The sequence below is a fragment of the Mycteria americana genome, chromosome 2 (assembly GCF_035582795.1).
Source record: "Mycteria americana isolate JAX WOST 10 ecotype Jacksonville Zoo and Gardens chromosome 2, USCA_MyAme_1.0, whole genome shotgun sequence".
NCBI classification, from domain to species: Eukaryota; Metazoa; Chordata; class Aves; order Ciconiiformes; family Ciconiidae; genus Mycteria; species Mycteria americana.
Window position 1 is genome coordinate 49240465 of NC_134366.1, and position 20060 is coordinate 49260524.

A 20060-nucleotide genomic window follows, 5' to 3' on the forward strand; every position below is an offset into this window, starting at 1 on the left:
GGCAGCACCATAAGGACTGCTGTGAAGAAAATCAAGTCTATCCCAGCCAGACCCAGTACACCTTCCCACTGCCAAAATTGAGCTCCTGCCCTGTACAATTGACATTGATGCTGCCTAGAAAGACAGCATGTACTGTGGTTATTTTATTTACTGTCTATAACCTGATGGGAAATCTCTTGAGCATTTGCACGGGATAGGAGACAGATCCTCCTCTTCACAACAAGCACAAAATATTGAAAATATTTTCTGAAATGCTTTCTAAAAAATTCCTTATCCTTTGCACACAAGCAATGTTAATCACAAAGAGCTCTAGAAAAGTGACCTGGCCAACAAATTCTATTGGGAACTACTGTTTGCATTTGATTTTTTTTTTCATTTATCTTTAACCATTTTTCCAATTTTCATTTTCATGCAGAAAGGATCCTCTTCTGCAGAAGCTGTAGCCCTTGACAAGAAGTCTGGTTCTGGCTCCAAAATGATCTAGGCATGAACCTTCAGAATGGGTGTGTTAGCAGAGGAATCTTCAAGTTTATCTCTGCTCTTGTGCTGTAAGTATAAATGGGCTCTTCTGAGAGATTCTGATTTGGGAATTTGTGATTATTTCCCTCTTATTTTCCTTCCAAAATTACAAATGAATATTCAGGAAGTCTTAAAGATTTTCATTTGCGTAGCTTTCTCGTTTACTTTATGGACTGCATGCGGCCATCAGTGCCCACTGTCCTGCCCACACACCCACAGTTTCTGCATGCACAGGGTAGTTTTGGTTGCTAACAGAAATTCTGGGTGATTTCTGCAAAAGCAGGCAACTGAGTCAAACCTAAGGTAGAAATATAAGAGAAGGAGAATTTTCTCTTTGGTGCCCTCCTTCCGTTCTAACTTATCCTGTGTGCTTATCATGCAAAAGCATCTAAATATATGAGCAGGCCAATAAGACGCTACTCTTGTTTCCCCTCGGAGGACTGGTTATGTTCTGAGTCTGCAAGAAGTTGGGTACAGTGAAGTATGACCAAGCCCTGGGCCAAATACCTGCACCCTGGGAAAGAGTTCTTGCAGAGAAAATGGGATAACAGCTTGGATGGGAGAAAATTTTATTTTCTTAAGAATTGTAATGTTGTGAGCCAAAATAAATGTAATTTCTTTAAGTTTTAACAAAGCTATACTTCCTGCAACATCAGAGATTCATGTAATGAGGATGTAGCTCTGAATCATGTCTTTTCAGATTTCTGTATTTAAGCTGCTTTGAGAAGTCTTTGCTAGCTCTTGAGTATTAGCTGTTATCTATAGTGTGTCACCTTTAGCTATAGAAATGTCTAGGTGCTGGTATGACTATCAGACATTTTCATGTTGAAGTAATTCAAGCAAAGAGGCTCCTGAATTGCTACACTGACTTATTCAGGGATGGCAGTTGTCACAGCTCAATGAGCCTGCTGTGCCCTAAAGGGGATTTGGACAAAGTTTCCTCATGGAAATCAGAACATTTGATAACTACAAGTTAGAAGAGCATCCGTGCATTAATGGAGCCTTTCCCTTTTTATGGTCTAAGACAAGGTTTCTTTTTTGAAATGTGTGAATGGGTAACACAGTGCTACTCCCCTTGCCCTCACTCTCCTCCTTTTCACAAATGGCACTGTCTGTCATACAGAAAAAGAAATTGCTTAATGACTTGTAGCCAGCTTAAAAGTATGTGTCAGCAGCATCTAGGGCACTTTATGAAGAGAGAGAAGTATGATGTAGTACAGAGTAAAACTGAAACTTAAATGAAGAAAAATAATACCCTGATATTATATCCTGATAGCAGGTGTTGCAAGAGAGGTGCCCAATGTTGCCTGCTAACAGCTCTATCTCTTTAGCTTTGCCTTTGACTTTCCAGAAGGAGTCTGTGAACAGGCAAAACTACAGAGAAGACTCTGCACAGACACCAAAGACATCTTGGGGAGCAAGCATAAAAGTACGTACTTTTCTTGAGTTACCAAGAAAGCTGACGGAAAAGATGGAAGTGTAATCTAAATGCTGTATGTAAGACTCTGAGCTGATAGTTTCCCTCAAACACATCTTTTCATGTGGTAATGACCACAGGATTTCTTTCCAGGATATGATCGGGGAAAGACAGTCCCTTCCAAAATTAAACATCGCTTTAGAAACCGCTTTCTCTTTTATAACAACTGAGCATTAGAAACATCTCTTCAAAATGGCTTGCTTCCTAACTGATGAGGTTTTTTCATCCCTGCAGAACTTTCAAGGAAAAATATATTCTGGGCTGGAAAGAACAGGCTTAATTCTCTGTGAACCCTCAGGATCCAATTGTTTCCATTCCCCACCAAAACCAGAAGGACAGTCTTGCAAAAATTCTGAGCTTTTCTGCAGTTAGAGTCAGTCTATGTGGTTGCAAGACAAAAGAAGTAGGAGTTGTTCTTACCTAAATGAATGTACAGTAAAAGAGTAGCATAAGCACTCTGAGAAAGAGAAACTTGAGACAGCTATTAAATGTCTTCTTCCAAATCATGACTATATGTGTAAGAGGGCTCTTCTCTTGTGTAGGCTAAGTCCTATGCTAGTATCTCTGTTCAGGTTTTTTTTTCAGTGTCTCTGCTTAAACTGCTTCAGATAAAACATTGAATTCAGAGTAATTCAAACAATAGTTGTAGTCACAACCATTCAGGGGATGAACTCGAGTATAAAAAAGAAGAAGAATAGTCTGGAGTGGAGATTGCTAACATATGTCATAGGATCATGGCCCTGTCATGTTATTGCTATAAGGGTCTCCCCGCAGACAAGTTCAAGCCCACTGCTCTGGCACTGTCAACTGTTCCTGGCTAATGGCAGTGCAATACTCTGATGAAAGCAAATGTTGCTATAGCTGCATATTTGATATACTAAAAAAAAAAAAAAATTACATTCTTAGGCTGTTGTAGCTTTTTTGCTAATACCCAAGTGGCAAGTCTCATTTATCCAAGCAGAAGAGCTCACCTCTCCTTGTGTGTGACAATGGTACAATTCCAGTGTAGTAGTGATGAATTTTATTCATGTAAAACCTCATTAACAAAAATTGCAAGGCAGATCATGACTGATACATATGAGATATGGAGTACAGGCTTTCTAATGTAGTGGCTCAGAGGCATCACATTAAAAAGAGGAACCAATCCCAAAGAACATATCCCTTCATAACATGATAATGAACACCTTTAACAGGTTAAATGATTGAATAATACAAAGAAACCATGTGATAGGATAGTGATGAAGAGCATCTACCATCTGCATCTGGTAAAGCAAGATGTGGCTTGCATTTGGAGAGGTTAGATTAAGTGTGAAGGATTTCATGTCTGATCAGTTTATATCCTTAGCAGAATACATTTTCAAGCTACTGACCTCCTGGAACAGCTTCGAAACCAAGACCCAGTAAGTTTCTAATACAAAAAAGATTATAACTTTCTACACCATTTGTCCAGTTCAGTTCTCTGCTCTCACATTTAGCCTTATCCTGCATTGTAAGCTAGTTACAAGACCCAATTGTTCTTAAAGATAGTGCCTCTACATGAATGGTAGCTCTACTACCACTGTCATTAAGCACATATACTTCCCCACTGAGTGAATCTATATCTATACATACACATTTACATGTAAAAAAGGAAAAAAATTAGCTACTTACCAATTTATCAGGCTTGTTTTGACTGACCGTGTCTTCTTCTTCTTTGTGAACAAACTCATAGTTAAACCCTATATCTGAAAATAGGAAACAGCACTTCCTGTGTGATCTATTGCAAAACTTCATTACAAGAATCAAGGGTATGGTTCTTCTTTTCTGAAATGCTCAGTTTCCAGGCTGAGTTCAGAACAGAGGGATTAAGACTCTATGGGCATCTACTTGTTCTGCTCCAGCTGGAACTGGAGCAGTCAGTATCTGAACTACTCTCTACAGGGTTAAGACTGGGTGGTTAAATTCAATAAAATCCTGTTCTCAGGACAATAAGTATTTCTAGCTGCTCTGGACACTTCTGCAGCTCAACAGACAGTGGTGTGAAATACCTGGCATACAGAACGTGTGCTTTTAAAATGAAATTCAGGTCTCCAAAATGACCGTTGAAACAACCCTACCAAGGTATTCCTCATGTTCATTGTCACTGACTGACTTCTACATAATTTCTACATGGTTCTCCCTTTCATCATCTCTAGTGAAAAAGAATCTGTAAGCAAAATTAAGATATGTTTATACTATGCAAAGCAGTGTCATGTTACACAGCATCACATTTGCCTTAGGTGAGCATTGTGAAGAGAGACAAGTCAAGGTCCAGAAGTTTCAGAGCTAATTAGGTCAGGCAAGAGCACTGTGCTTGTAGAGCTACCTTCCTTCCAGTTATGTGACTAGCTCATGCAGTCTACACCACACTGCACTGCACTGTGTGGTGTAGACCCCCTCCTTGAACACCTATGGTTTTTGCAAAGCCATTTGTAATGATCTTACACTTCTAAGTGGCTGTTGTATGAGGCAAGCTGGAACCTGCAGCTCATTCCCTTTATGATGTGGTGACATTGCACAATTGAAAACAATAGAAAGAAAGAGATTAAAATGACAGAAAGTGGTTAAAATATATTTTTGCTTCAAAGGCAGGAAGTATAGTTGAGTGTACCAGCTGGTGTCATGCATTTATTTTTTTAAAACATTCACTTCACCAATGCCATTGGCACTGCAGCTGCAACAGCCTCCAGGTGTTGGAGTGATAACTGATGCCTATGTAAGTGATCATTATAAACCAGGACTGATGAATAATATGGCCACTTACCTGCTCCCTGAGGAGTCTTTTTACATTTTTATAGAAAGTTATAGCAAGGCTACATTTTTCAAATTTGCAGGTTTTTGGCAGCAGCTGTTGACCATTTTCTCTAAGATTGCTGGGTGGTTTCCTGCAGTATTCGTGAAAAGCTGTAAGACTGGCTTGTGCTACAGTTATAGCTGGATTTTGTCATTTCCTAGAAAATCTATGTGGAGTTTCAGTAAAACCAGTGATACATAACCTGGCCACATGTGTTCCAGAGAGTATAAAAGAGACTCCAGAGCTGTTTCAGAAGGAGTGCCTAAGAAGGCATTAGGAAGAGGGGTCTCTGTGATGGCTGAAAGAACATAAACATTTCCTGTTGATCTGGAAGCGGCTGTGTAGATTTTGCTGTAAATATAGACAGCAAACCACTGAAAACCTTCAAGCCTGAGCAGAAAGGGCCTTCCCTACAGGGACACAGTGAATAACAGGGAGACACAACCCACATTTTCTTTCTGAGTTGCTGTCTGAATTTGAAAAGTTGTTTTTTACCACTTGGGACATCCCTTCCTACTCAATGTACAGGCTGCTAGTTCAGCAGTTTTGTTTGCAAGTTTAATCTTTTGTGAACTACTATGCCTGGTAAAGAAATGCTTGGCTCGCAGGATCAAAAATCCTGCCTAAGTCAATTCATTTTTGCTGCCCCATGAGAAAGAGGGGCAGTCATCTGGAGAAGGGGCTTGTCTGGGCTCTTGAGGGTGGACTCCTTTGGAGTCCATTGCCCAGGGGCTACAGGTGGATGTAATTGTCTGGGGGTACCAGAAGTAATCCTTGCCCTCTTCTCTCCCTGTGTTGTGACACTGGGGCTTCCTTCTGCCTTTTTCAGGGACTTTCTAGAGTCACCAAGCTCCTTCTTTTTGCTTGCTCTATCAGTTTGCCCAAGCAAAAAGCAATCAGTGGCTGAAACTAGCAGAGCCAACCTGTAAGTGATGGTAAAAGTTTTTGAAACTTGGCAGAAGTGGCATTTTGGGATTGAATCTCTCCCACGCAAGAGAGGAAAAAGAGCTAGTTGTATAGCAAGCAGCCTATGCAGACAGTACTTTCTAAACAAATGTGGGAGAAAAAAATGTATACAGATCTGCAAGCATCCATATATTGATAGAACTGCTAAAATTTAAAGTCTCTCAGGAATGGATAAATTCTTGTTTTCGTTTTCTTTCTGACACAGACCAGTCCTAGGAAAGATCACAGAAGAAGTCACCCTTGGAAGACCTACATGCTAGTTTCATAATCTGTGAGGTAAGCAGCGGTCTTGAGTTTGGCGTAATGGGTTTGATGGATTCTTGTGATGGGGAATGAGTGACTCATGCGTCACGACTCACTTCTAATTTGAGAAAGAAATTTTGCACATGTTGTTTTGAAAGAGTTTTAATCTTTGTGCCTCCAGTCTGGGTGCTTAGATTGAAGACAAGTAGACAGTGTTTTTGGGCTGCCTGAGCTCCAGTTGCTCTGACCTTTGAAAATCAGGGACAGTTTCTTTCCGAAATGGTAATGCAAATAATTGGAAGCTACTTCAGAAAGTTTGACTGAGATTAAAATAAAGGAAAAAAAAGAAAGATTCAAAAGAGAAGAAATATCTCATATTGGACACTTAATTTTAGGCACCTGGGACTACATTTTGAATGGTAGCTAAATTATTATTAGATTATAGAGGATAGGGCCTGTTAGAAAGGACAGAGTCACCTGAAAATCCCTTTTTCAGGGATGTTGGGACTCTGAAGAAATACAGGGGAAAGGAATGAAGTGTTCATCAGTGTAGAAAGCATGGCCTGTGAGGAATGATTGGGAAAGGACTAGATGATCTCTGGAGAGCTTTCTCAGACTTACTTTCTATGATTTTACTCTTAGCATCTTTCCTGTAAGGTTTTAGTGAGCTTTATAAACATTAACTAATCCAAAAAACTGCCTAGGACATGGAAGCAGGTGAAGCAGTGGGAGAAAAGCCTCCCAAAGTCAGAGACATTGCCAGGTGAAGATTGCTTGCCTTATAAAATTAGAGAGCTTCTTAGGTTCTCCATCTATAAAATTAGGAAGAGCAAGAAGGGAAGAAAAGAGTACATAAACTTCACCATGCTAATCAATTGAAATTCTATAAACAGAGAAGTACCACTTGGTTGTACCAAAGAAAAGAATCAAAAAAGAATGAAAAATTTCTGCAACAAAACTCCTACTTCAGCTGGGGCTTTCTACAAGCTGTCACAACACTACCACTGACAGAATTGAAGCAAGGGAACCAAACTATGATGTGCTTCTATTACTCCATCAACCGCTGAATGTCAGAGAGAACTATCTTTTTGTGACAATAATACTGTTGCCTTAAATTTAGAATGTTATGTGGATACTGAAGTCAAGACGTGGGGATACACTCAGGGCACTGACATCATTTGCTTAATTTCTTGAAGAAGTCTCTTTTCTCTTCCTGTGGAGGGAAAGGGAGAGCTGGAGACAGTTCACTGTTGCAAAAATATTGTTAAAATTACCAAGTAGATTACCTAAATAGGAATGACTGGGCCTCAGCTGTATGCCACTAAGACCATAGCAAAGATTAAGTGATGGCCTTGCAGTTCATCTCATAGTCTAGGCCTCCCACGTGGAAGGAGAAATACTGACTTCAGTCTCTGTGTCAAAGCATGTTTAAGAATTTCAGGCAAAGCAGGACAGCACGAAGAGGGAAGGTGCATACCAATGGAGCTGCTTTCCCATTCCTCTGGTGTGCTTCAGCCTGCCTTTTTATGGTGAAATTGGATGAAGTAGATGTTTTGTGTTGAAAAAAGGAATTCAATAAATGTATTACTGAGTCCTGTGCAGTAGAATCCTCTTGAGCATCCGCATCTACAGTAGCCCTCAGCAGACATTTTGCTGACTGTCCTCAAGCTTACAGGAGAAGGGATGTTGCAACTTCGGTTGAGCACAAGGAGGAGCACACAGGAGGACTTTGCAAGGTCTGTTAGTAGGTAATTCATTCCAGAGTCCTTCAAACTGAATGTTGTAGGCTGTAGGAACCATCTCTCCCACCCTTAGCTGGTCATTGGCTAGCTAGTGTAAGGGCTCCCTCTATAGTCCAAGGATCGAGGTAGGTATTTGCAGAGGGTAACCGCCTCTGTCTTAAGCTACTCCACCTTAGGCTAGAATGAATCACCATATGGAGGGGGCACTCTTTAGCGATAGAAAGAGCCTAGACAATGAGTTCAGACTAGACAGCTAACCTGTACATTGATAAAACTGAGTTATAGCCCAATCAAATGTTTCAGATAACCTGAATGCAATCTTTGGGGCTTTTGGTGGTGAGAAACCATTCTTTATTTTGGAAAAAGATCAAGCCAAATATTTTTGATTTGCTGTTTGTTGGGGCTGAGGTGGTTGTTTAGCAGGTAAGCCTGATAATGCTGTCTACATCCTTTGCTGAAGAGGAAGAGACCTATGCTGTAGATCTAAAGACCAGTCCTGCTGATGACCCACCCAGAAGCAGAAAGAGATTTATTGGGGCACTATGAAGACAGTACCCTGCTCACGCCCATGAAAACTGTATGTGCTCCCCATCATGTCACAGAAGTAAGGCTGCAAAGGGCTCCTCTTCTACGTCCTCATACCCATGCAGGTGTTCTAAAGGGGCACTGTGTTTTAGAAGAGGTAGGAAGATACATAAAAGCAAAACACAGTTTCTATTGATGGCATATGAAAGTTGCATCATCAGCTGCTCAGGTGTCATAGTGCTTTCTCACAGCTTTGGGGCATTTCACAGAGCCTTGGAGAAGTAAGACTTGGCAACCGAGATGTAAGTAAATTGGGAGTTCAACATATTCTTAAGATATTCTGAGCTGCTCACAGGAAGAACTACACAAGGAAATATCAATGTAATCTGCCCTTGATGTTAACCTCTAGAGTACCCACATCATGATGCTTCGTTCAGTTTGCAGGAGCCATCCTCCCTGTTGAGGGACTGGTTATTCAGGGTTCTTTTTATTGCACTTCACTAGCGTGCAGGACCAGGCCCTATTTAATGTACACTACCCAGACGCTTCTTGGACTGCAGAATTTTGGTTTTCCCTCATGATCATGTCTCTAGTTCTGGTTATATCTGATTTTTACAGGGTAATATCTGATTGCTTCACAGATATTACAGTATTTGTCTTCTCACCACATTTATGAGATGAATCAATACAATTATCTCCATTTTGCAATGAGGAAGCTGAAGTGCCAAGATTATGAGTAACACTGTCAAGCATCTATTAATTTGGGGAACCTGGTTTGTGAACTGTTTTTCTCCAAAGCAAAGTATTATGCTGGGGGCATGGTTCCCGTCTGTTGTAGGTCCTGGTTCCTGGTCTTCACATTGGGCCCTGGGACATGAGGAACACAACCTCAGAGGCTATCTGTGAAAATCTAATTTTAAGTGGAAAGGGAAGGTGCTTAATTTATGTGCTAGATAGGGTAGGTAGAATAAATTCATGCCTAAGTGTCTAAATCCCTTGGTGGAACTTGTGCCTGCCGTGTGACAAGCTTGCAGATTCCAGTAGTATTTGTGGCACAGGACTTGGCATCTCTGAAATGTAAGTCTTCCCTGGTTTTGCTTCCCAAATATCTGCGGGACTGCTCAATGAAACTGAATCCGAAAGACACAACCAGCCCCAGATAGTCTTCAGTCTTCTCAGAGACTGGCCTCACACTCCTGTGCACCTGTCTGGTGGAGCCTGCTTTATTTCTGAGAAAACTCTCCATGGAGAGTCCAGCACCCTGAAGCCATCTTGATAGCCACATGATACCAATTTATAGACATACTGAATCTGACCCTAATCATCTTCTGGCAGGTTTTGTTTACAGGGTGGAGACACCATTTCCTTAGTAACTTCTGTAGAGAAAATATAAGAAAACACTGGGCTTTAGGTAAGTCAGCAAAATCTCCTTTCTCACAGTCCACAGCAAACTAACCACACCACAGAGTCTGTGATACCACAGACCGTGGATGCTGTTCTCCATCCCCAGCAAATGGGGATCACTGTGGTATCTTCTGTACTATGGTGCGGTAAATTTTATTGCATTCTCTCTCTCTCTTTTTTTTAAAGGCAGTACTAATTGCTGTCTCATAATGGGAATGGAAGAGCTAGCTTACAGCTTTGTCCACAAGTGAGATATTTTACACCTGCTCTGTTAGTTGAACGGTTGTGTATAGGCTGTTTGTGCCACTGTGCAAAACAGTATCAGTGTTAGCAAGTGTGATATGAAGCCAAGTCCATCTGTATTTGTGAAGCTCTCAAGATCACATTGCAATAGTTCTTTTATGCACAGTATATTTAGTGCATGCAAATTAGTTTGCCGTTCTTCTTGGAAGAGATTGTGTAAGTGTTAAGACGAAAGCAAGCCACAAATAAGTGATAAAAATAACTTCAAATGAAAAGCTATCTGAGCAAGAGCATTCAAAGAAAAGCTGGTATTTCTGCCTAAGTTGTACTAAAGTATGCTGGGATAAAGCCCTACATAAAGCTTTAAGTGAATCGAGGCAAAAAAAATGTATTTGCATTGCCTGAAGTGCACTTGGATTTACCTGAAATCTCAAAACCAAACTATCGCTGGCACGTTTCTTCAGGGAATTAACATTGTACACTGGTGCTGCATTTTACAAGACTTCCTTCAAGTCACAATATATTTTCAATATTATTAGCACTTGTCCTTAGAGAGTGGAGAAGTTTACTGTCTGTTACTGTTTTTCACACTGACAAGGGACCATTTCTTATCTCCTAGTTGTTCATATGTTAAATGCATTAAACATTAAATACTTACACAGTGCTCACCACTGACTCTTCCAACTTCCCTCCCTCCACTCATTTCATTGAAAAGACTGTCAGGTAATTCTAAGCCCCACAAGCCTGTGTTTTTTTCCCCAAAATCAAGGAGTCATCTTCTCTGCCTGAGAAAAAAGCCTAGAAAAATTAGGGCCAAAGGCTCTGGACATCAGCCACAACCTGGAAAAGCTGTATCAGAAAGCTGTGACAAGTGAAACCACAATTTATCAGGTAGCTTGAGAATCAGTGTGAAGGAGGAGAACAGGATGACCCATTAGGGGGGGAGACAGACTGACCAGCTGACACTGGAGTGCTCTGGGATGGATGAGACAGGACACCTGATTATCTTCTCCAACCCAAGAGAAGGAAAGGAACTGCTGACAGAAAGAGAGAAGTTGGGCATGGAAATCATCTAAGGGTCACCAGAGTTTCAGCAGACCTCTGAGATTTTCAGGTTCTTAAAGAAAGTTGAAGTCAGGCAAGCTTCAGAACTTAGTGGCATTATGAGGTCATTTCAGCAGAAAATTGTAAACCACAGAAAGTTTTGTATCTCACTTCTGGGTTAATTTATTAATGCATTTGGGGTTTGCACTGGATAATGTATTCAGGTTATAATGTATTTCTAATTAAGAAGAGCAAAACCCACACAAAGTATCAGAAAGAAGACTGTGTGAGGTGTGTTTCTGTAGCCAAGATTCTAGTGTAAGGACTACAGGTAGTTACAGTGTGTGGCCACAAATGAGCAAGATCTGATTTTGGCTGATACAACTCTTCTTCTTTATATCTTTATCTTAAATAAGCGGAGAAGGTAATAAGTAGTTCTTATCTGGATCTTTTTAACACTGATGTCAAGCCCTGGAAAAGGTTATGCAAATCCCAATGACTGTTGCGTCCTGCCTCACTGAATTCAGTGGTGGATCTCAAACATGTGACAGAACCTGGCTTTAAATTGATTATTGTATACAGCCTTATGAAATCTCAGGCTTTCAGGGTGAGGCACATTCACTCTCTCACGTCTGTTTTGGGTTTCCCCAAGGTGGTGCCATACCTCACAAATTTGCAGTGCCACAACCCAGCCTGTCTACCAAGGTGCTCGATGCTGCCTAGTTGGCCTTGTCTGTGGGGCAAATGTAATACTCACAATTCTGTTACGGGCAAAAAGGAAACACCTTATATATAAACCCAAGAATTTATTGTTAGTGTAATTGACCTTTTAGCACTCTAATCCAACAATCATTTTTAGTCCAGATCTAATTATCTCAGAAAGAGAAAGAAAAGAGAAAAAAATTTTAAAATACATGAATACTTCTGGGCAGAAACATCTTAACAATAATAATAATAATAAGAAAAATAATAGTTAAATTTGTTGTATACACGCCTCCTCATTTATACCCCTTTTCTAAGTGTAATGCTTTTGCTCTTCCACTGCTCCTCTGAGTCCTAAGGTCAATGGCTTCAGCCTGTTGGTCCCTCATGAAAGGATCCCTCTACACCTCATTCTCTGTCCCTACTTCTCAAAGCCTCCGCTATCATACTAGGACTGTATTTCTCTATGTTGCAGCATCATGTTAGAGTCATGTTAGAAAGAATAACTATTTTTTGCTGCTATCTGTGTAAAAACTGTGGTTGTGCCACGCAAAGGTAAGCAAAACTAGGACAAATTAAATATAGCCACCTGCTCAGAAGACCTGCTGTTGCAGCTAAACCAAGCAAAAACAAAGCTTCAGGCAGGTTGAGTTCAGACAAAGCCAGGCTGGCAAGCCTCAGTCCTGAGGCCTTGCACACTCAGTACAAACCCTGTGGCCTGGCAACAGCAATACCAATACTATATTACTGGGCAAAATACCATATTACTGGGTGACAGGGCTACAGAAGACACTTGGAAAGCACAGTCTCCGTTTACAGGGTTACAGAAGTCTCTCCCTTGTTACATCCCCCTGTAACAAGATGCAATATTCAGTGAATATTTCACAATACAAAACTAAGAAGATATAGTAATATATTTCAGGAAATTTTTATATTTTTGAGCTGGAGATAGTCAGGCTAGAAGAATTCAACAATGTCTCTTTCACTCACCTTCTGCACAGGGCAGCTTTGCTCAGACCCAGCTTTTGAGAGCCAACAACCTGGCAGGTTGATAGCTCTCAAGAAGCAAAGAGGTGTGCTGTGAGGAAAGGATTGGGGACAAAGGCACAGACTTACCCTCTAGCATGTTTACAGCAGAAAAGAAATCAAGGTGCTAGAGACTCCTGAAACAGAGGGAGTAGTCCTTAGGAGTGGGAAGGCTGTGCTAAGGGAAGTGCCCCAGAAGAAAGAAAAAGGGGCAAAAACCTGAAAGCTCAAGAGTATATTACAGTGGGTTGAAATTTCTGAGTAGCAGAGTGGCTAAAACAGCTCCTGGAATTACGAGCTGTGCCAAGTCATAACTTCATGTTTCCCCCTCCCTCTGAGAGATGAGGTGATCTTTCACTTTACAATTTTATCTTCTACCATAGAACAACTGTTGTTGACATATTTTTTTCCATATTCTTTTTAGACACCCTGTGCTGGGTTCCCAGCAGTTGGTGGCACTATTTGGTTTTATCACAAATCTCCCATCTCAGCCACAGTCTCTGAGGCTTCTTCATGTCTCCCATGCCCCTACTGTCACAGACTACTGACGTTGATGTCCCTGAACTGCTGGAGAACCTAAGAGACTCTCTGAAAGCCAGTCCTGGGGACATTTTGGTGCACAGGCTGTAATAAGTGGAGAAATGCCTTTATATTGCACAGTTACAGGTACATCTGAGCTAGGTCCAGGACCAGCAGCCGTGTGACCTGTTTGTCCTAGCTCTCAGCTGCTAATTAGCCTGAGCCCAGGAGAATGCTTTTTTGACCTCACAGGTTTGTGTCTCTGAAGCAGTCTATGTGACACTGTATTTACTGTGTTGGCACATTTCTTATTTTGAAAGTGACTTTGTTATCTCTTCATGACCCTGAACTGCCCATTGTAGAAATTGCACTGGAAAAAAAAGTTATTTCTAGCACTTAAAGCACACTTTTTCTACATCTTTTCAAAGACTTTTTCTACGTCTTTGCCATGTAGTAGTGTGAGTGATTTGTGAACTAAGCTTGTTATTGTGAAATAATCTGCAATGTCTTTTGAATTTCACACATTTGCCAAATAGCCTAAACTCTTGAAAGTGTGTGATCCCAGGGCTGGAAAGCTGCCTGGGGCTGCCAGTGACAGGGGTCTGCCTGGAGACCACTGCCCTCAGCATCTAATGGGCAGCAAAGAACAACTGGTAGGAGCATGAATAACTTTTTCAGCTCTTTGGAGGCATATACTCATGGTTCCCAAACTCACTGAGAAGATTACCTTAAGTAATGTAGTATTATAAGATGAAGTTTAATGTGATTTTTTTCCAGAGCTGTATCATCCTGAAGTATGGCATGATTTCTGACATCATTTCAACGAATGGTTTCTATGGCTTGATTCCCACATTTTTCATACTGCTTAAGCATCTTAATTGAGAGTTGTACCTGTGTTTTGCTGTTTAGTTTTAATCTAGGAGCTTGAGCAGATGCAGCCAAAAAAAAGTTGAATAAATGAAACTCCAGTATTTAGTCAGAAATTAACATCCAGTTTTCCTCCCTAGAAGTGGAAGAGGCAAGGAAAGTAGACATTTTCTACACCTTCTGTGGGTTGTCTCCCTTGACCTTCTGTCACTGTTCCCATTGGGAGGGCATAGCCCCTTAGCTAGGTCACGGACCTCTACACCTGCTAGACGATAAGGGCAAATCCAGATGCCAACACAGAATGAAGCAGCGCTTTACCCTGCTCTCACACCAGGTGCAGCTCTTCATTTTTCCTTATGGAAAGAGGGGGGCTTCATGGTGCCAAAGAGACAGAGAGCAAGAGTGCGCACAACCTCCAAGGACTGTTCCTGAATAGGCAGAACCTCACTTTAAGGAATTTTTCTTCCTGTAGAATGATCTCCCATGTTCACTTTTTTAATCTCCCAGGAGCCCTCATCAAATCAGATTTCTCATGACCCTAGCCTGGGGAGGTGGTATAAATGTGACATGTCTAAAATTCAGTCTCACATCTTCTTAAGGTTGGTCTGTCCCTTGGTAAGTCAGTAGGACTGAGGAACATTACAGAAGCTGTGAACTTGGCAATCGCAGGCTGGAGAAAAGCCAGGAGGAATCACAAACAGCACTACATCTTACATGATGTTCTTGCTTTTCTAACTCTCCCAGTTCTCCTTTGCACTGCTTTGCACAGTTTTATTATACTTCATTTATTTTAAAGATCTGGGAGGTGTTTTTGGGGATGTGCACATTTGGATGTTTTGTTGCACACTGCCAAGTGGTCTTGGACTAGAATAAGGTCAGACTTTCCTGTCATAGTGTCATAGGCATCATATTACAAAAGGGCAGAGAAGCATGAAGGAGGAAAGTGGAGGATTGTGAAACATGTTAGATGAAAATCAATAGCTAGAAAGTTCAAGCATGTTCAGACACATTTTAGAACTAGCTAGGGAAATGTTACCAAACATGAAAAGTGGTACCTAGCACTTTAGCTGGCAATCTGACATCAATGGTAGGTGTTACAGCTTGGTCCTTGGAGAAACATTAATTGCTTTAGTTGTGCAACATCTGATTAGGAGATTTGTTCTACAAACAGCAATAATTTCCTTATTCCATCCTCTTCAGAATAGCGATCAACTTTCCACTAATTTAATGGATATTTTGGCATATATATTCACATTACCACACACAGCACCAGGAAATCCAGGTGACATCAAACCTGAATGTTCCTTGGTGCTTTTGCAGTGGTATTTGCAGCTGACAACACCTCAGCACATGAAAACTAGCTGGTCTGGTTATGAGTAGATTGCAAAATTCTTTTACCAATTTTACTTTGTGTCAGAACCCTTGAAAGTGAGGAAATGGTGCTTCTGCTACCTGCTTTATTCCAGGGAGAATATTACAACTGCAGAAGCAAGCAGATTGTTGTTGACAAGTTTCTACCTAAAAAGAAATGTGTAATGGAAAAAATGGCAGTACCAGCTCCTTAACAGTATCCTACTAGTGTAGTGCTGTTATCCAGAACTGTTTCAGTGCGTAGAAGTGCAAAAATTTTTGAACCATTGCTTAGTGTCTCCATAGATTCTTTCCATCACATGTACGAGTAGCATAAAATCCTGTGGATTTACAACATTAAAATTTCATTTTTAGAGAAGAGGTGCAATGCTTTTGAGAGCTCTGCTGTACGCTGGGAGTGATGCTGGGTATGTTTGTGTCTGTATTCTGCTAGTTCATACAATAAAAGGGGCAAAGTAGCTACTTGTATTATTCCTTTTTTTCAGCTACATTAGACAGAGAAAGAGCATTCTGAAGGGAAAAGTGTCCTAAGAATCCTCAGTCTTGATCTGTGAGAGATCAACTGTGCTTGAGCAGAGGATGGGAGGTTTGGATCTACCTTTCTGGATTCTTAAATACTGGTCTTTCGAACGCAGCAGTGGAAGACATGGAGGAAGAGGAAGAAACTCTGCAGTGAGTCCAGCAAAACCTCCTTTTTTACTTCTTTGGTTAAGGCTTCACATACCATTTGGGCTAAATTCTGCTATTACATGCACAGAGCATGATTTCAGTGGGAGCTGGACAAAAAAATACTAGAAACTGAAGCCTTGTAACCCAGAGAGAATCCTAGTCCACTGCTGAAAACATTGCTGCATTAATGATGCAGGAGTGTCTTTGGGACATTTTAGGTTCATACCTGCAGAATTTCATGATGGCATTGGAATGAATTGTGCATGTCTGGGGCATATCTGGTGCGTATCACTTTGAATGACATAGCAACCTGAAAAGGAGCATGATCTTTGAAAAATGACAGTGCTTTTGACCATCTTGTCCTTTTGAAATTTGAAATTCAGCAAGGAAAATAAACAATTATTGAAAAATAAGAATTTAGGGACCTTATCCCTTATTCCTTATTATTTCTTCTGACTAACAAGATTGCAGATATGATCCAAATCTGTGTTTTAAAAAAAGAGAGTCCTTGAATACTACCTTTACCTAAAAGCAGTCTTTGCTTGGTTTTGGTCTTTTTTATATAGCTGTTGACAAAATAAAGTGATCAGTGCAAACTGCTGTTTCACACGTGCCCAATTTCAATCAGAAAAAAAGCTGCCAAAAAAAGCTGCTGGGTATGAAACTATCATTCCCTGAAATCTAGAGGCCTAAAAAAGTGCAGGGGACTCTCCACAGATACTTCATATCCTTGAAGGGAGCTCCTTGGTGCTGTACGTCCCAGGCAGTCTGGATCGCACCGGGGCCCCCTCTTTGATTAATGTCAGTTGTGTCTCTTCCCTGCAGCCAGGAAACTTGGCTCCTGACTGCCCAGTTTTCTGCTGTCTAAGCTGCAGTGATGCAGCTCATTGGGAAAGTGTCAGTGTGTGAGAGCTGGCCAGAAAACATTTCCATCTTCCTTTCTTCTCAAAATACCAATTAAAAAAGAATATTTAGAGAGCTTCTGTTTCTTCTCCCTTCCATTTGCATCTGAAACATCAACAGGTGAGATGATGGTAAATGTCACTGAACATTTTAAACAGAAATACTTTTATCCAGACTCCAAAATTCTGCCCACACGGGGAAGATATCTGACCTGAGATGTTGGCCCATGTTTCTTTAAAGTGCCTGCACAGTACAAAAACCCTGCAGAAGTACATGAACAGAAGGCTTTGTTTCTAAATACCTAGTAGTCTTCTGAGAAGTAAAATGGTACAATAATTGAGCTGCAGTGCATTTCTTATCCATTGAGGAATAAAACCTAGAAATGTTAAATACACTATCATAAATGAAAGAAGTGTTTTCTCTACTATGTAGCTAATGGCAAGAATATTTTGGCACTGAGGTTAGAAATGTATTTGAAATTTTTAGGAAACGTAAAAAAAATACAATTACATTTTCAGAAGGCAAGGTAGAACTAAGAAAACGTATAATATTTTTTATTACCCTAGATTTACAATCTTTGACAATACCCAGGCTGTGTTTTTTTCAGGTACTCTCTTGTTTAACTTTTAAAATTTTGTTTACAGTAATATTACCTCAATATAAATGTTATTTTTTCACTGTGAGTTTTCATTGGTAGATTTTGAGAACAAATCTTTCTCAGCAGGAAAGTGGAGGCAAGACTTATTTTGCTGAAGAGCTCCAGGGTGCCTCTCAATTCCATCAGATGTATTTTACATGATACCAGCTCAAAAATCAGTAAAAACATCCTTTCCGTATCCTAATCTAGGCTTGCAAGTCATTAGAAAGACTTTCAGGAGCCGAGTTATAAAAAGATGCAGTTAATATGTTTATTCAAAGAAAACATTTCTAAAATGGCAGAAAATAATGATGTATGGAAAAAGAGACGGAGCCTATGTGGTACATGCCATTTTGTGGTGTTTACATTTAGGAGCGAGCACTGGGGGCACAGAGTTGGAGGGCCCACACCTCCAGTGATGACACAGACTGTCAGCTGCTTTGATGACAACATATTCAAGTGTATGGGCCTCTACGAGTGGCCAGTATAGGGGGCACCTGGAGGTGTTGCTCAGCTGTTTTTGAAGGCATCACTACCAAAGGCTGCTTTGGGTGGCAGCAGCTCCAGACCCCCCCAGCCATTCTCCTGGGAGTGTCCCAAAGCAAAGCAACAGGACCCTGAGCTGAGGAGCCTCTTTATTTGGGAGCCAAAGCAAAGGGGGAATGGTGGCAGTGGCTGAGGTGATTCCCTCTTTGCAGTTGAAGTAATCCCATGCCTGTCCCTCGCCTCCTGGAGGGGTGTCCCATGCCTGTCCCAGGGATGTAGGGATTCAGGGATGGAACAGCTTCCACAAGGCAGAGCGTATTTGGGGGTGAGGCAGAAGCGATGCTTTCATCAGAAGAGAAAATAAGTACTAGAGGAAGCACGCTGCTTGCTGAAATGTATTAAAAGAGCTCTAAAACTTTATTAAAAATAATTGTGTGGCAAGCTTGTAGGGTCACCATCTTACAAACGCATTGGTGCTCTTGGGAAGCTAACGTTGGCACTTACTGTGCCGTAGTTCAGAGCATATCCCAAAAAGAGGTATAGGTATACTGGTCCTCCCAAGAGGATGCTGCACACTTGGTACAACCTCCAGGGCCATGTCAGAGCTGAGGCCAGCTTCTCGCACCAGAAGAAGGCAGCTCAGGTAGGCTCACAGGACCCCTGCGCTGTCAGAGCTGCCGGAGAGCTGGGTGGGTGCTGAAAACGACGGACCGGACCCAGCACCTCTGACAGGGCTGGAGAGGACACGGACACAGGGCTGAAGTAGTCCTTTAAGATGGGCCTTGAACGTCACTCCGGCAAAGGCGTAGATCACGGGATTCAGGCAGCAGTGGATGAAGGAGATGGTTTCCGTCAGCTGCAGGGCCAGGGCTATCTGGTAGCTCGCCTTGCAGTCATTGATGATGTGCAGGCTCTGCAGGGAGTCTAGGAACAGTGCAATGTTGAAGGGAGTCCAGAAGAGGAAGAAAACAATGACAATGATGAAAATCATCTTGATTGCCTTGATCTTGTTCCGATTTTTGCATTTTTGCAGGTTTTTCAGTATCTGGGCATAGCAACAAATGAGGATGCTAAGGGGAATCAAGAGGCCTAAGATATTGGCTGCAAACTGAGAAGCAACCTTCCAGGTATTGTCGCCTGGGGGGTATGTGGGGACACACTGCACAGACTGCTCGATTTCCATCTGCTGGTTGAACATGATGTTGGGTACAGAAGCCAAGCCAGCCACCAGCCACAGGATTAAACTGATAATTATGCCACAAGAGGCTCTCCGTATCCTCATGGCATAGACAGCATGGACAATTGCTATATACCTGTCTATGCTCATGAGGGTTATAAAGAAAATACTGCTATAAAAACCTGTGTAATAAATGCCAGCCATTATCTTGCACATAGTGTTGCCAAAAACCCACTGGTCTGAAGCATAGTGGGCCTGGAAAGGAAGAGGCACAACGAAGAGGAGATCGGAGGCTGCGAGGTTCAGCAGGCAGATGTCAGTCATCGTTGTCAGCCTTTTCCTGGTCAGGAGAACCCAAAGGACCAAGGAGTTTCCCAGAAGGCAGAAGACAAACACCAGGCAGTAAAGGATTGGCAGAAAGAGGGATTTGAACCTGTGAAAGCTGTTTCCTTCAGTACACGGAGCAGTGTTTTCATCATATCCATAGTCATATCCTGTTGTGCTGAGGAACTGGCTTGTGGGATTCATCTCAGATACCTGTGCAGGGAAGAGCAAGGGATAAATGGCTGGTTGTCCTGGCACAGGACTCCCAGGGGTGGCTTCTGCCTCTCTCGGTGCTGCATTGAGCCCGTGGGTCAGCCTCCAGGGACCCAAAATGCAGGACGGACTGCAAAATGCAGTCTTGGTCTCACTGGCTGGACAAGAGCAGCTGTACCACCCAACAGGCT

General features: G+C 41.6%; 1 protein-coding gene and 1 long non-coding RNA gene across 3 annotated transcripts in view; one reads left to right on the top strand and one right to left on the bottom strand.

The window, feature by feature from the left end:
- The window catches only part of LOC142405627 (uncharacterized), a 41516-nt gene extending 24018 nt beyond the window's left edge, over positions 1-17498 (top strand). The window contains exons 3-6 of one of the 2 annotated variants that reach the window (XR_012774257.1): positions 416-548; positions 1871-1948; positions 5980-6050; positions 15946-17498. This is a non-coding gene — a long non-coding RNA (uncharacterized LOC142405627). Of the gene's footprint in view, positions 1-415; positions 549-1870; positions 1949-5979; positions 6051-13127; positions 13639-15945 lie in introns of those variants that run through there. The other variant, XR_012774258.1, reaches the window with a different exon arrangement.
- A 1306-nt stretch (positions 17499-18804) lies between these two features.
- Positions 18805-19860, bottom strand: LOC142405626 (C-C chemokine receptor type 8-like). Its single transcript, XM_075493320.1, has one exon. The coding sequence runs from the start codon at positions 19858-19860 to the stop codon at positions 18805-18807; it is 1056 nt and encodes a 351-aa protein (XP_075349435.1).
- Positions 19861-20060: the final 200 nt, after the last annotated feature.